This window comes from Schistocerca cancellata, chromosome 12 (assembly GCF_023864275.1).
Source record: "Schistocerca cancellata isolate TAMUIC-IGC-003103 chromosome 12, iqSchCanc2.1, whole genome shotgun sequence".
Taxonomy (NCBI): Eukaryota; Metazoa; Arthropoda; class Insecta; order Orthoptera; family Acrididae; genus Schistocerca; species Schistocerca cancellata.
Genome location: NC_064637.1, coordinates 125,406,811 through 125,422,865, shown reverse-complemented (window position 1 = coordinate 125,422,865; position 16,055 = coordinate 125,406,811). Strand labels below are relative to the sequence as shown.

Below are 16,055 nucleotides of genomic sequence, written 5' to 3'. Positions count from 1 at the left end.
ATAAACGCCGTCTTTAAATTAATGTGTATGTTTGATACTAGCAGACGTATCTTGGCCGTGTATGCCCTTCTTGCCTGTGCTGGTCTTTTTATGTCATTGCTTCGTCCGTCGTGGGTTATTTTGCTTCCGAGGTGGGAGCATTCCTTAACTTCACCTCCTTCGTGACCACCAATTTCGACGTTAATTTTTTCGTTATTCTCATTTCTCTTGCTTCTCATTACTTTCGTCATTCTTCAGTTTATTCTCAATTTTTTTATTCCGGCTGTAAAGAGTTCTTTATCTTTATGTTTGAACCAATTTCGCACAAACTTTTTCACGTTCTCGTCCTGGAACATCTTCCGACGTAATGCCTCCTTCAGTGCACCAAACAAATGCAAATCACTAGGTGCTAAATCAGGACTGTAAGGGAATGAGGCAGTACTTCACAGTCCATTTTGGATGGTTTCACTGGTTAGTTGAGCAATATGAGGACGTGCGTTGTGTTGCTGGACAATCACACCTCTCCTCTGAGACCCACGACGTCTCTCTCTCATGGCTGGCTTCACCTTGTTTAAAAGGAAATCCGAGTAGTATAGGCTGTTCATTGTACGCTGCTCTTCGAGATAACCACAAAGAACTGGACCCTCAGAATCCCAAAACAGTGTCAACATGACTTTTCTTGTTGATGTTTGGGTTTTGAATTTTTTCTTGACAGGTGAGTTGGTGCGCTTCCACTCCATGCTTTGTCTTTTTGATTCTGGCTCATAATAGCAAACCCAAGTTTCATCACAAGTTAAAATTTTGTTGAGGAAGTGCTCACCTTCTCTTTCATAACGTTCCTTTAGCTCTGTGCACACTCAAATTTGTTTCCCTGTGTAGCCGCGTCAACCCCTTTGCGACCCATCTTGCACATGTTCTGCGGTACTTCACCTTGTTACAGATAATCTTATGAACTGAACCAGTACTAACTTGAACCTTATCAACTATCAATTCCACAGTCACACAGCAGTAGGCACGAATAATGTCATCAATTCGACTTGAGAGAGAGTTGAAAATGCAAATGGTCGACCAGAAAGATGTTCGTCAGTCACTGAGTCGCGACCATTTTTGAACTGCGCTACCTACTTGTAAAAAATTGCACGGTTCGTACAGCCTTTAGACACTCCGCGGTATATGGTCACTGGTTTCTCGCCTTCAGCAAGTAAAAAAGGAATAACAGAACGTTGTTTAACTGTGTGTGTGAACTCCTAAGGGACCAAACTACTGAGGTCATGGGTCCCTAGACTTACACACTTCTTAAACTAACTTATGCTAAGAGCAACACACACACCCATGCCCGAGAGAGGACTCGAACCTCCGGCGGGAGGGGCCGCGCAATCCGTGACATGGTGCCTCTAACCGCACGGCCACTCCGCGTGGCGTTGTTCAACTGATGTGGACGTTTCAAGTAGACTCACCGCCTTGAAATGTATTTTTGAGGTTATAAACGAAACAATCTTGATACATCAGCTGATCAGGGCTCATCCCAGTGATGCCAACTTAAAGCCATAAAAGTACCAAATTTGTCCTACTGACAGTTTTTTCCCCAGACCAATTCGTTTCTTTAATTATTGAATGACCCTCGTATAATACAGCCTCCATGTCTCATGAAAGAACGTGGATCGGAATCATACACTCCTGGAAATGGAAAAAAGAACACATTGACACCGGTGTGTCAGACCCACCATACTTGCTCCGGACACTGCGAGAGGGCTGTACAAGCAATGATCACACGCACGGCACAGCGGACACACCAGGAACCGCGGTGTTGGCCGTCGAATGGCGCTAGCTGCGCAGCATTTGTGCACCGCCGCCGTCAGTGTCAGCCAGTTTGCCGTGGCATACGGAGCTCCATCGCAGTCTTTAACACTGGTAGCATGCCGCGACAGCGTGGACGTGAACCGTATGTGCAGTTGACGGACTTTGACCGAGGGCGTATAGTGGGCATGCGGGAGGCCGGGTGGACGTACCGCCGAATTGCTCAACACGTGGGGCGTGAGGTCTCCACAGTACATCGATGTTGTCGCCAGTGGTCGGCGGAAGGTGCACGTGCCCGTCGACCTGGGACCGGACCGCAGCGACGCACGGATGCACGCCAAGACCGTAGGATCCTACGCAGTGCCGTAGGGGACCGCACCGCCACTTCCCAGCAAATTAGGGACACTGTTGCTCCTGGGGTATCGGCGAGGACCATTCGCAACCGTCTCCATGAAGCTGGGCTACGGTCCCGCACACCGTTAGGCCGTCTTCCGCTCACGCCCCAACATCGTGCAGCCCGCCTCCAGTGGTGTCGCGACAGGCGTGAATGGAGGGACGAATGGAGACGTGTCGTCTTCAGCGATGAGAGTCGCTTCTGCCTTGGTGCCAATGATGGTCATATGCGTGTTTGGCGCCGTGCAGGTGAGCGCCACAATCAGGACTGCATACGACCGAGGCACACAGGGCCAACACCCGGCATCATGGTGTGGGGAGCGATCTCCTACACTGGCCGTACACCACTGGTGATCGTCGAGGGGACACTGAATAGTGCACGGTACATCCAAACCGTCATCGAACCCATCGTTCTACAATTCCTAGACCGGCAAGGGAACTTGCTGTTCCAACAGGACAATGCACGTCCCCATGTATCCCGTGCCACCCAACGTGCTCTAGAAGGTGTAAGTCAACTACCCTGGCCAGCAAGATCTCCGGATCTGTCCCCCATTGAGCATGTTTGGGACTGGATGAAGCGTCGTCTCACGCGGTCTGCACGTCCAGCACGAACGCTGGTCCAACTGAGGCGCCAGGTGGAAATGGCATGGCAAGCCGTTCCACAGGACTACATCCAGCATCTCTACGATCGTCTCCATGGGAGAATAGCAGCCTGCATTGCTGCGAAAGGTGGATATACACTGTACTAGTGCCGACATTGTGCATGCTCTGTTGCCTGTGTCTATGTGCCTGTGGTTCTGTCAGTGTGATCATGTGATGTATCTGACCCCAGGAATGTGTCAATAAAGTTTCCCCTTCCTGGGACAACGAATTCACGGTGTTCTTATTTCAATTTCCAGGAGTGTACATGCTCTACAAACCAGGGTAGACAGCGATCTGTGGCAGGTGTGAAGACAGAGTACAGCGCCGATGCAGGCAGAAGTGCTTCGGAGAACATCTTTCAACATGCCTTGTGGTACACGGGACTCCTCTTCAGACAGTTCCTACGCTTTCGCACGCTGACCCAACGGCATTTTCACTTACGACGCAGTTGGCACGGGATCGTCGAGACTCGTCCTTCGACCAGTGGAAACGTGTCACCTGGTCGGAGGAAGCACGTTTCTCGTCACACCAGGTCGATAGTCGTATCTGGATACCCCGTCATCCCGGCAAAACAAAACGTGCATGGCACCACAGAAGCAGGCTATCTGAGAGCAGCGTTACGCAATCAGGGACAGTCCCCTGGGCTTCCATAAGACCTGTGCTAACAACCAAAAACAACAGGACAAGTCTATTCTAGCTGTACATTACTGCGAACCACTCATATCCCTTTATTCTTTGTCTTCCATGACGGTGGTGACACTTTCCGACAGGGTAGTTGTCCATGTCACAAGGCCAGAATCGTTCTAACAGTGGTTTGCAGATTATGACGGCGAACTCGTGATGGTGTCTTGGCCACGAAATTCTCCTCATCTTTATCTGAAAGAATTCATCAGGGATGCTATCAGATGCCAGCACTGTGCTCCCAAACGACCGGCCCATAATGTACGGGAATTGCGTAATCTGTGCGTAGAGATTTCGTGCTACACACCTTGAAGTGGTACTGCGATGATGGGCATGGAGTAAGGTAACTAAATGCTTTATTTCGGTAACTTTTTCTATGTGTCACACTTCCTCATTCTCGTGTACCTTACCGAGTGAGGTGGCGCAGTGGTTAGCACACTGGACTCGCATTCGGGAGGACGACGGTTCAATCCCGTCTCCAGCCATCCTGATTTAGGTTTTCCGTGATTTCCCTAAATCGTTTCAGGCAAATGCCGGGATCGTTCCTTTGAAAGGCCACGGCCGATTTCCTCCCCCATCCTTCCCTAACCCGAGCTTGCGCTCCGTCTCTAATGACCTCGTTGTCGACGGGACGTTAAACAACACTAACCCCCCCTCGTGTACCTTTCCAGAATGTATGAGGGTATAGTGTATGAATGTGATGGGCTCAGAAAGGTGAACGGCAGTTTCAAATGTTGTCAAAAGCTGCAGTAGGATTCTCAAAAGAGAAACTAGGGAAGCTAAGCACAGAAATTGCCTGCTAGACTCCAGCAAAAAGGGCGGTTCTGAGGAGTGTAGAGGGCGGAAATTGGCCTTCAGCCAATAAGAACGTGGCTGTTCGAATAATGGTAGCGTGGCTGGTGGACCGATAGCCAGGAAGTGCTGAGTCTCGGGCATCTGTATGGGTAACTTCCCAGCTCTGTGAAATCGCGCTTTTGCATTAATTTATACGGTAGCGGCATTTGGCGTAGTGCTCCACCGGCCAGTGTGGCCGAGCGGTTCTAGTCACTTCAGTCTGGAACCGCGCGACCGCTACGGTCGCAGGTTCAAATCCTGCCTCGGGCATGGATGTGTGTGATGTCCTTAGGTTAGTTGGGTTTACGTAGTTCTAAGTTCTAGGGGACTGATCACCTCAGCTCTTAAGTCCCATAGTGCTCAGAGCCATTTGAACCATTTTCGTAGTGCTCCGCTGTGTACTGCAGCGTGTCCACGCATGGAAATGTTTTGCTCTGGTGTGTGATAATTAATTTCCTTCGGCCTCTCTGTAGCGTAGCAATTAACAGGTTAATGTTTCTAGACCAATTAGAAATTTCACTATTATCAGCACCGATACTAGTTTATACCAATGATTGAAGAGTATGTTAAATTATGTCATCTTAATTTGTAATAAAATTTCTGTCACGTAAAATCAGTGTTGGGGTGTTCAGACAATGACCTCTTGTATCCCAGCTGGCTATTATCAAGCTCAAATTCACAACTGCAAAAAGAGTGAGAACCGCCTTATTACTTTATTAAATAGTATCAAAACAACTAGGCCAGAATAATGCTAGCGGTTACTGCTCCCATTACTGAGTGCTTTGGTTTCGTGTGTGTGTGTGTCGCGTTATCAGTTGCGTGAATAATTAAAGATCAGAATCGTTGTTAGTAATCACGTGACGAAATTCTCACGCACACTCAGCCATAGCATCCAGTTGGGGAGAAACGTATATAAGAATACAGTGCCATACTAGTGAATGGCCACCGAACAAGCAACTAACTAGAAACATACTAAGGAATTGCCCAGTCCGCGCCTCACATAATTGCTGCTGTAATCTGTTCCAAAGGTGGACCAACACGCTATTACCACAGTTGCATGTGTTGACACGGTGTGGTTTCTTTTGAGATCTGGAATATGAGAGTGATCACAGACTGAAATTAATTGTCGTAAGTCTGAAACACGTAAGTGGAATAGAAAAGGTAAAGCTCTCATTTATCCAAAGATTGGCTGCAACATGACAGTGCTTTACTGGACATGGTCATGTTGCTACATTTCCCCTGCGACCTTTAAACTAACTTAACTGGTCAATTGTAAAGCGGGTTACGGTTTAATTTATACATCCAACCATGCTGCAACTTGGCATTTCTCACATCAGGAAGAAAAAAGCAATAAGAGACATTAAAATCGCAGGACTAACTGAGGATGGAACACGAGACAATTAATCGCTGGCAATTAATCGCTGAGCCAGTAATCGACACACGTGACTACAATACAAACGGAAAACACTAGGACATAATAAACCATCGTACAGAGCTGCGGCCGGCCGGGGTGGCCGAGCGGTTCTAGGCGCTACAGTCTGGAACCGCGCGACCGCTACGGTCGCAGGTTCGAATCCTGCCTCGGGCATGGATGTGTGTGATGTCCTTATGTTAGTTAGGTTTAAGTAGTTCTAAGTTCTAGGGGACTGATGACCTCAGGAGTTAAGTCCCATAGTGCTCAGAGCCATTTGAACCATTTGAACAGAGCTGCGCTAAACAGTCCTTCGAACTGAAGGCCACAACAACGTCATCAACAACAGATAGGCATCCAATTGAAGAGTGAAGTGACCTTAAAGAAGACTGGAACACTTGTGCAGAGTGGAACTTCTCTGGTGGGGTTTTCTGTCGAGCCTGGGCCTGTTTCTGTGAACCCAACAAACTTCAAAGAAAAAAACTGGTTATGGTGACAGACTCATCTGTAGCGTGGAATGTGACAGGTGGTTTTGAGTTGACGAAGGCAACAAGTGTGAAGGCAAAGAACATGGTTGTGGTGACGGACTGATCCGTAGTGTAGCCCAAGGCATATGTTGGAATGTGATATTTTGGTTATGAGTTGGTGTAGCCAACGATCTCAAAGCAAATAGTCTAGTTGTGGTGACAGACTGACCTGTATATTAACCCAAGGTGTTCGATTGAAATATGTCATTTCGGTTGTGTGCTGGTGAAGCCAACAAATGTGAAAACAAAAGACTACCATACTTGTCTTGTGCTCAATAGGAATACCAATTCCCCCAGCCAGAGGTTCAAGTCCTCCCTTGGGCATGGGTGTTTGTGCTGTCCTTAGCGTAAGTTAGTTTAGGTTAAGTAGTGTGTAAGCCTAGGGACCGATGATCTCAGCAGTTGTGATGATGATGATGTTTGGTTTGTGGGGCGCTCAACTGCGTGGTTATCAGCGCCCGTACAATTACCCAATCTTTGCTCAGTCCAATTTCGCCACTTTTCTGGATGATGATGAAATGATGAGGACAACACAAACACCCAGTCATCTCGAGGCAGGTGAAAATCCCTGACCCCGCCGGGAATCGAACCCGGGACCCCGTGCTCGGGAAGCGAGAACGCTACCGCGAGACCACGAGCGGCGGACCTCAGCAGTTTGATCCCACAGGAACTGACCACTATCACCAGGAATGCCAATACACTTCAGCTCTACCATGTCGTTCTGCACAACTTCCACCCACCCATAGTGCTGGTCGAGCATCACCTTTTCGATGCACTTGTGTTTGGCGCGCCGGTTCTGGAACCGGCTCTTGGCTAGCCTCTCAGACAATGCCAGCGTTGGGAACGGAATGGAGTGGAGGGTTAGTGAGGAGCTGAACTGCTGGAGGGTGAGCCACCCACCTGTAGTGCTGGTCGAGCGTCACCCTCTCGATACACTTGTATTTGGCGCGCCAGTTCTGGAACCGTATCATGGCCAGCCTCTCAATACCAATGTTTGGAATGGAATGGAAGGTTAGTGAGGAACTGAACTGCTGGAGGGTGAGCCACCCACCTGTCGTGCTGGGCTGGTCGAGCGTCACCTTCTCGATGTGTTTGGCACGCCGGTTCTGGAACCGGATTTTGGCCAGCCTCTCAGACAACGCCAACGTTGGGAATGGAATGGAGTGGTGGGTTAGTGGGGAGCTGAACTGCTGGAGGGTGAGCCACGCACCTGTAGTGCTGGTCGAGCTGCGCCTTCTCGATACGCTTGTCCTTGGCGCGCCGGTTCTGGAACCAGATCTTGACCTGCGTCTCGGACAGCGCGAGCGCCTCGGCCAGCTCGAAGCGGCGGCCCCTGGAGACGTACTCGGAGCGCGCGTACTCCAGCTCCAGCCGGAGGGTCTGCTCCGAACTGAACGTCGTCCTCTGGCGTCGGGGGCGGCCCTCCTTCCGTCTCCGGCGGGCCACTGTACGACAGACAAAGAGGACACACTGTAAGGAAGGCACAATCCTTGTCTAGTAGGACTTGTTCAGCGTATGAGCACATCTGCTCTTCAGAGAGGAACAGGGATTCTCGGCGAAGTAGTGTGATGGAGTGCTGGGTTGCTGGGTCTGCCTTAGGTGGATGTGGGTACAGCAGTAGAAGGCATGCCACGCGTACAAAAGCCGATTGTTGTTAATTTCAGTCATACAGTCTTCCTGGCCACAGAGGTTGATTTTTGGGACCTCGGCGAGTGGCCTCGCATTGCCCTCCCTGCAAGCAGTGCCTACTGGGTGCCCTTGATGGTGTATCAGCCCCCACGGACATCTCGTGTAATTTAGCCCGTAGCAGGCCTGGCTACGACGAGTGCTGTTGACCCAGACAGGAAGCCAAGTAACGGTAGGGTGACCCTATGTAAGCCACACCAGAGGATGGATGCATCAGGCTCCAGTGATGCTGGGCTTTGGAGACTTATGTTTGAGCCCTGGAGCATGGGAATGTGGCTGGAAGCTGGCGAGTAGACCCATGGTGACAGCAGAGCGTGTGGCTACCAAGAGACTGGGCAGTCAGGTTGCAGCCGAGGGTTCGGGGCCCAGTGACAGTGGTGGCAGCTGGACGTCGTTGTCTTCACAGTATCGTTCGACACAGGCTGGGCCAAATAACACAGCCCGGCTGTCACAAGATAACTAATTGGCCCCTGAGGGTATGAATACTCCTGCCTGGGGGACGATAGTGGGAAAGAAGTAGCATTTTGCAGAAGCTTCTCAAAAGGTGGTCATTGTCTGAGGACACTGTCATTGCTTTGCGGAAGCAGGATCAAACATTGAAGGCAGTTTCTGGTCCTGGGGTACCGTGTCAGTACGGGTCGTTGAATGCAGCAGTTCACGCCAAAAACTGCTGTGCTGTACTTTGTCTCCGTTACAGATGAACCATAATTTCCCAAAGTCTCCCAATAAACCGAAGTCAACCATTCCACTTTCCTACTGCTTTCCTTACACGCTCGTTCCGTTCCCTAACGCCTTGCAACGTCACGCCTGGATATTTAATCGCCGCACACTACTAACACTACTCGAACATTACCGGATTACTTTTCGCAGTCGTCTGATTAACTTACAGTTCTATACGCTGAGAGCTACCTGCCAACCATTACACACAATACAAATTCTATCCAAGTCATCCTGTATCCTCCTCCAGCCACTCCCGTACACGACAACATCATCAGCAAACAACCACAGATTGCTGTTCATCCTGTCCTTCAGATCATTTATGCGGTCCTATCACACTCCCTTGGGCCAGGCCTGATCATACCCTTGTCTCTAATAAACACTCGCCGTAGGGAACAACATACTGGGTTGTATTACTTAAGTACACTCCTGGAAATGGAAAAAAGAACACATTGACACCGGTGTGTCAGACCCACCATACTTGCTCCGGACACTGCGAGAGGGCTGTACAAGCAATGATCACACGCACGGCACAGCGGACACACCAGGAACCGCGGTGTTGGCCGTCGAATGGCGCTAGCTGCGCAGCATTTGTGCACCGCCGCCGTCAGTGTCAGCCAGTTTGCCGTGGCATACGGAGCTCCATCGCAGTCTTTAACACTGTAGCATGCCGCGACAGCGTGGACGTGAACCGTATGTGCAGTTGACGGACTTTGAGCGAGGGCGTATAGTGGGCATGCGGGAGGCCGGGCGGACGTACCGCCGAATTGCTCAACACGTGGGGCGTGAGGTCTCCACAGTACATCGATGTTGTCACCAGTGGTCGGCAGAAGGTGCACGTGCCCGTCGACCTGGGACCGGACCGCAGCGACGCACGGATGCACGCCAAGACCGTAGGATCCTACGCAGTGCCGTAGGGGACCGCACCGCCACTTCCCAGCAAATTAGGGACACTGTTGCTCCTGGGGTATCGGCGAGGACCATTCGCAACCGTCTCCATGAAGCTGGGCTACGTTCCCGCACACCGTTAGGCCGTCTTCCGCTCACGCCCCAACATCGTGCAGCCCGCCTCCAGTGGTGTCGCGACAGGCGTGAATGGAGGTACGAATGGAGACGTGTCGTCTTCAGCGATGAGAGTCGCTTCTGCCTTGGTGCCAATGATGGTCGTATGCGTGTTTGGCGCCGTGCAGGTGAGCGCCACAATCAGGACTGCATACGACCGAGGCACACAGGGCCAACACCCGGCATCATGGTGTGGGGAGCGATCTCCTACACTGGCCGTACACCACTGGTGATCGTCGAGGGGACACTGAATAGTGCACGGTACATCCAAACCATCGAACCCATCGTTCTACCATTCCTAGACCGGCAAGGGAACTTGCTGTTCCAACAGGACAATGCACGTCCGCATGTATCCCGTGCCACCCAACGTGCTCTAGAAGGTGTAAGACAACTACCCTGGCCAGCAAGATCTCCGGATCTGTCCCCCATTGAGCATGTTTGGGACTGGATGAAGCGTCGTCTCACGCGGTCTGCACGTCCAGCACGAACGCTGGTCCAACTGAGGCGCCAGGTGGAAATGGCATGGCAAGCCGTTCCACAGGACTACATCCAGCATCTCTACGATCGTCTCCATGGGAGAATAGCAGCCTGCATTGCTGCGAAAGGTGGATATACACTGTACTAGTGCCGACATTGTGCATGCTCTGTTGCTTGTGTCTATGTGCCTGTGGTTCTGTCAGTGTGATCATGTGATGTATCTGACCCCAGGAATGTGTCAATAAAGTTTCCCCTTCCTGCGACAATGAATTCACGGTGTTCTTATTTCAATTTCCAGGAGTGTAGTTCAAAATGGTTCAAATGGCTCTGAGCACTATGGGACTCAACTTCTGAGGTCATCAGTCCCCTAGAACTTAGAACTACTTAAACCTAACTACCCTAAGGACATCACACACATCCATGCCCGAGGCAGACTGTAGCGCCTAGAACCTCACGGCCACCCCGGCCGGCCACTTAAGTAGTCTTTAGCCACTCACATACCTGGGATCCTATTCCATATGGTCGAACCTTCGTTAACAGCATGCAATGGGCCACCGTGTCAAATGCTTTCCAGAAATCTCGCTGTATGCAATCTGCCAGTTGCGCTTAAGCCAGGGTTCGCAGGATATCGTGCGAGAAATAGGAAAGCTGACTTTCACACGAATGATGCTTTGTGAATCCGTGTGGACAGACGTATTTCCCTCTCAAGGAAGTCTATGATAATCGAACTGAGACTGTGGAAGATTTCTGCGAAAAACCGATCTCAAAAATTGTTGTTGTGGTCTTCAGTCCTGAGACTGGTTTGATGCAGCTCTCCATGCTACTCTATCCTGTGCAAGCTTCTTCATCTCCCAGTATCTACTGCAACCTACATCCTTCTGAATCTGCTTAGTGTATTCATCTCTTGGTCTCCCTCTACGATTTTTACCCTCCACACTGCCTTCCAATGCTAAATTTGTGATCCCTTGATGCCTCAAAACATGTCCTACCAACCGATCCCTTCTTCTAGTCAAGTTGTGCCACAAACTTCTCTTCTCCCCAATCCTATTCAATACCTCCTCATTAGTTACGTGATCTACCCACCTTATCTTCAGCATTCTTCTGTAGAACCACATTTCGAAAGCTTCTATTCTCTTCTTTTCCAAACTAGTTATCGTCCATGTTTCACTTCCATACATGGCTACACTCCATACAAATACTTTCAGAAACGACTTCCTGACACTTAAATCTATACCCGATGTTAACAAATTCCTCTTCTTGAGAAACGCTTTCCTCGCCATTGCCAGTCTACATTTTATATCCTCTCTACTTCGACCATCATCGGTTATTTTACTCCCTAAATAGCAAAACTCCTTTACTACTTTAAGTGTCTCATTTCCTAATCTAATTCCCTCAGCATCACCCGACTTAATTTGACTACATTCCATTATCCTCGTTTTGCTTTTGTTGATGTTCATCTTATATCCTCCTTTCAAGACACTGTCCATTCCATTCAACTGCTCTTCCAAGTCCTTTGCTGTCTCTGACAGAATTACAATGTCATCGGCGAACCTCAAAGTTTTTATTTCTTCTCCATGAATTTTAATACCTACTCCGAATTTTTCTTTTGTTTCCTTTACTGCTTGCTCAATATACAGATTGAATAACATCGGGGAGAGGCTACAACCCTGTCTTACTCCCTTCCCAACCACTGCTTCCCTTTCATGTCCCTCGACACTTATAACTGCCATCTGGTTTCTGTACAAACTGTAAATAGCCTTTCGCTCCCTGTATTTTACCCCTGTCACCTTGAGAATTTGAAAGAGAGTATTCCAGTTAACATTGTCAAAAGCTTTCTCTAAGTCTACAAATGCTAGAAACGTAGGTTTGCCTTTTCTTAATCTTTCTTCTAAGATAAGTCGTAAGGTCAGTATTGCCTCACGTGTTCCAACATTTCTACGGAATCCAAACTGATCTTTCCCGAGGTCGGCTTCTACCAGTATCTCAAAAATATTGGTCTGTAATTGTGCGGGTCTGTTACTTCGTTCCTCCTTATGCAGATTCGCGACAAATGCGAGCTAAGTAAGGAGCCAATACCGCAGAATGCTCTCTGCAAAACCGAATTGCAGTTTCATCCGGACGTGGCGAGTTATTTGTTATCAGCTCTTTCTGTTGCTTCTCTACGCCACGGGTGCCTACTACCACACTGAAGAGCCAAAGGAACTGGTACATCTGCCTAATATCGTGTAGGATCCCAGAGGGCACGCAGAAGTGACGCAACACGACGTGGCATGGACTCGACTAATGTCTGAATCAGTGCTGGAGGGAACTGACACCATGAATCCTTCAAGGATGTCCATAAATCCGGAAGAGTATAAGAGGGTGGAAATCTCTTCTGAAAAACACGTTGAATGACATCCCCGATATGTCAATAACGTTCATGTCTGGGGAGTTTGATGGGAAGTGGAAGTGCAACATTTTCTAATCATCAACAGTCCAATGTCGGTGTTGACTAGTCCAGGCGAGCCGTAAAGCTTTGTGTCATGCAGTCATCATGGTTACACGAGTGGACCTTCGGCTGCGAAAGCCCATATCGATGGGTGTTTCGTTGAATGGTTCGCACGCTAACACTTGTTGATGGCCCAGCATTGAAATGTGCACCAGCTTTTGGAAGGGTTCCACATCTGTCACGTTGAACGATTCTCTTCAGTCGTCGTTGGTCCCGCTCTCGCAGGATGTTCCTCCGGCCGCAGCGATGGCAGAGATTTAATGTTTTACCGGATTCCTGATATTCGTGATATGGTCAAACGGGAAAATCCCCACTTCATCGCTACCTTGGGGATGCTGTGTCCAATCGCTCGTGCGCCGACTATAGCACCACGTTAAATATTGGTAACCTGCCATTGTAGCAGCAGTAACCGATTCCAAGACGCTATTCCAGGCGGGTGTAAAATGAATGTGCGCAACGGAAAATAATAAACGTTAAATGATGTCTGACTACCCCCTGAAGCAGATCTTAGGATCTCTTTAATAACATAAATTACAATCTAAACATAAATGAATGATGAAGGCAACTAATACTACTAAATGATAAACGTTGTTTCTTATTATACCTTTATTGCAGATTAAAAAAAAAACACCCTTCTGACAAATGTCTATATTTCCTAAGTAAAATTATTAATCAATTGCTCAACTCTGCCCCCTTTTATGGCCACGCGATCTAACATAAATTACACGAAATGACTGACATTATCTACGTACCAAACACTAGAAGACACTACTTTCAAAGATGATCTACAGTGGTGTGGAACCTCAGTGGAAATAAACTAACGTGATCACAGCTGTTTGGCTTTATAGTCCTAACAAGCCGAAGCAATTTGCGATATCTCCGTATGTACTGCGTCTGGTGCGTCGGCGTGCTGGTTCTCGTACACGTCTGCCACTCCAGCCACAAAATAAAACTCTTTCAAACACTAGGACGGTAGAACGCGGTCGTCTGACTAATATACTCTAATACTTTCTCCTCTCTGTGTTCTACAGACGAGAAACGCGAACTCCCAGCCACAAGGACGGAGTTCAGATAATGTCTCAACGTAAGTATAGGCAGAGGAAGTGCTCTCAATTACTGAACGTTCCGTACTCAACGACGACTTCCAACCCGGAGGTGAAGTCCAGAATCGTATAGGTTCTCAACAGTACAGTGCCTAACCGTTCTAACTGTGGTGTCACCGCCAGACACCACACTTGCTAGGTGGTAGCTTTTAAATCGGCCGCGGTCCGCTAGTATACGACGGACCCGCGTGTCGCCACTGTCAGTAATTGCAGACCGAGCGCCGCCACACGGCAGGTCTAGAGAGACGTACTAGCACTCGCCCCAGTTGTACAGCCGACGTTGCTAGCCATGGTTCACTGAGAATTACGCTCTCATTTGCCGAGACGATAGTAGCATAGCCTTCAGCTACATTTGTTACGACCTAGCAAGGCGCCATTACCAGTACAGATATTGAGATTCTACACTCCTGGAAATTGAAATAAGAACACCGTGAATTCATTGTCCCAGGAAGGGGAAACTTTATTGACACATTCCTGGGGTCAGATACATCACATGATCACACTGACAGAACCACAGGCACATAGACACAGGCAACAGAGCAAGCACAATGTCGGCACTAGTACAGTGTATATCCACCTTTCGCAGCAATGCAGGCTGCTATTCTCCCATGGAGACGATCGTAGAGATGCTGGATGTAGTCCTGTGGAACGGCTTGCCATGCCATTTCCACCTGGCGCCTCAGTTGGACCAGCGTTCGTGCTGGACGTGCAGACCGCGTGAGACGACGCTTCATCCAGTCCCAAACATGCTCAATGGGGGACAGATCCGGAGATCTTGCTGGCCGGGGTAGTTGACTTACACCTTCTAGAGCACGTTGGGTGGCACGGGATACATGCGGACGTGCATTGTCCTGTTGGAACAGCAAGTTCCCTTGCCGGTCTAGGAATGGTAGAACGATGGGTTCGATGACGGTTTGGATGTACCGTGCACTATTCAGCGTCCCCTCGACGATCACCAGTGGTGTACGGCCAGTGTAGGAGATCGCTCCCCACACCATAATGCCGGGTGTTGGCCCTGTGTGCCTCGGTCGTATGCAGTCCTGATTGTGGCGCTCACCTGCACGGCGCCAAACACGCATACGACCATCATTGGCACCGAGGCAGAAGCGACTCTCATCGCTGAAGACGACACGTCTGCATTCGTCCCTCCATACACGCCTGTCGCGACACCACTGGAGGCGGGCTGCACGATGTTGGGGCGTGAGCGGAAGACGGCCTAACGGTGTGCGGGACCGTAGCCCAGCTTCACGGAGACCGTTGCAAATGGTCCTCGCCGATACCCCAGGAGCAACAGTGTCCCTAATTTGCTGGGAAATGGCGGTGCGGTCCCCTACGGCACTGCGTAGGATCCTACGGTCTTGGCGTGCATCCGTGCGTCGCTGCGGTCCGGTCCCAGGTCGACGGGCAGGTGCACCTTCCGCCGACCACTGGCGACAACATCGATGTACTGTGGAGACCTCACGCCCCACGTGTTGAGCAATTCGGCGGTACGTCCACCCGGCCTCCCGCATGCCCACTATACGCCCTCGGTCAAAGTCCGTCAACTGCACATACGGTTCACGTCCACGCTGTCGCGGCATGCTACCAGTGGTAAAGACTGCGATGGAGCTCCGTATGCCACGGCAAACTGGCTGACACTGACGGCGGCGGTGCACAAATGCTGCGCAGCTAGCGCCATTCGACGGCCAACACCGCGGTTCCTGGTGTGTCCGCTGTGCCGTGCGTGTGATCATTGCTTGTACAGCCCTCTCGCAGTGTCCGGAGCAAGTATGGTGGGTCTGACACACCGGTGTCAATGTGTTCTTTTTTCCATTTCCAGGAGTGTATTAATGTATCATCAAGAGCGATGTTCTACAAATGTTGATTAAAGTTAAGTATTCCAGAAGCTACGTACTTTTCTTTATAGCATTCATTACGTATCCTGTTTCAGACATCACGCCAGCCTGCGTGAGTTAAAGCGCGTGCCTTTCGGCTCCCTCATCATTGTGTCTAAGCTGTCTTGTCTAGACACAACACTAACTATACACTCTCCGGAGAGCAAAGACAGCAAGTCCGTCCGTACCAACAAAGCTGATACTGAGCGACCGTCACACACGGGCGCTCACAACAGAAGATCCCATTCTCTCCAGCGCTGGCCTCCCAGCAAGGCTCGGCTCCCCACCATCGTAATTCCGAAAACGAATCATGTTCCCGAAACCACGGAATATTCTTTGTTGTGTCGGAAGATTAGCCAACACAACGTACACTAATTTATAGAG

The 16,055-nt window shown here is 49.7% G+C and overlaps 2 protein-coding genes across 2 annotated transcripts in view; one reads left to right on the top strand and one right to left on the bottom strand.

Annotated features, from left to right (window-relative positions):
* Positions 1-4,929: 4,929 nt before the first annotated feature.
* LOC126109512 (paired mesoderm homeobox protein 2-like) lies at positions 4,930-8,050 on the bottom strand. The gene is made up of 4 exons (XM_049914534.1): positions 8,014-8,050; positions 7,453-7,709; positions 7,165-7,370; positions 4,930-5,008 (listed from the first exon to the last, which is right to left on the bottom strand). Exons 1-4 carry the CDS (start codon positions 8,048-8,050, stop codon positions 4,930-4,932), a joined length of 579 nt encoding a protein of 192 aa, XP_049770491.1.
* Positions 8,051-8,158: 108 nt separating this feature from the next.
* The window catches only part of LOC126109511 (uncharacterized), a 151,254-nt gene continuing 143,357 nt past the window's right edge, over positions 8,159-16,055 (top strand). Inside the window, exon 1 of the mRNA XM_049914533.1 lies at positions 8,159-8,371. Within this exon, the coding sequence (XP_049770490.1) occupies positions 8,159-8,371 (213 nt within the window). The remainder of the gene's footprint in view (positions 8,372-16,055) is intronic.

Bases quoted from the DNA above. Each gene is read 5' to 3' on its own strand.
- LOC126109512 (XM_049914534.1), bottom strand. From the start codon at position 8,050: ATGTCCGTGGGGGCTGATACACCATCAAGGGCACCCA. The intron at 7,710-8,013 runs GTAGGCACTGCT...TCTGTCGTACAG, and splicing joins TACACCATCAAGGGCACCCA to TGGCCCGCCGGAGACGGAAG. The intron at 7,371-7,452 runs GTTCAGCTCCCC...ATCCGGTTCCAG, and splicing joins GCGTGGCTCACCCTCCAGCA to AACCGGCGTGCCAAACACAT.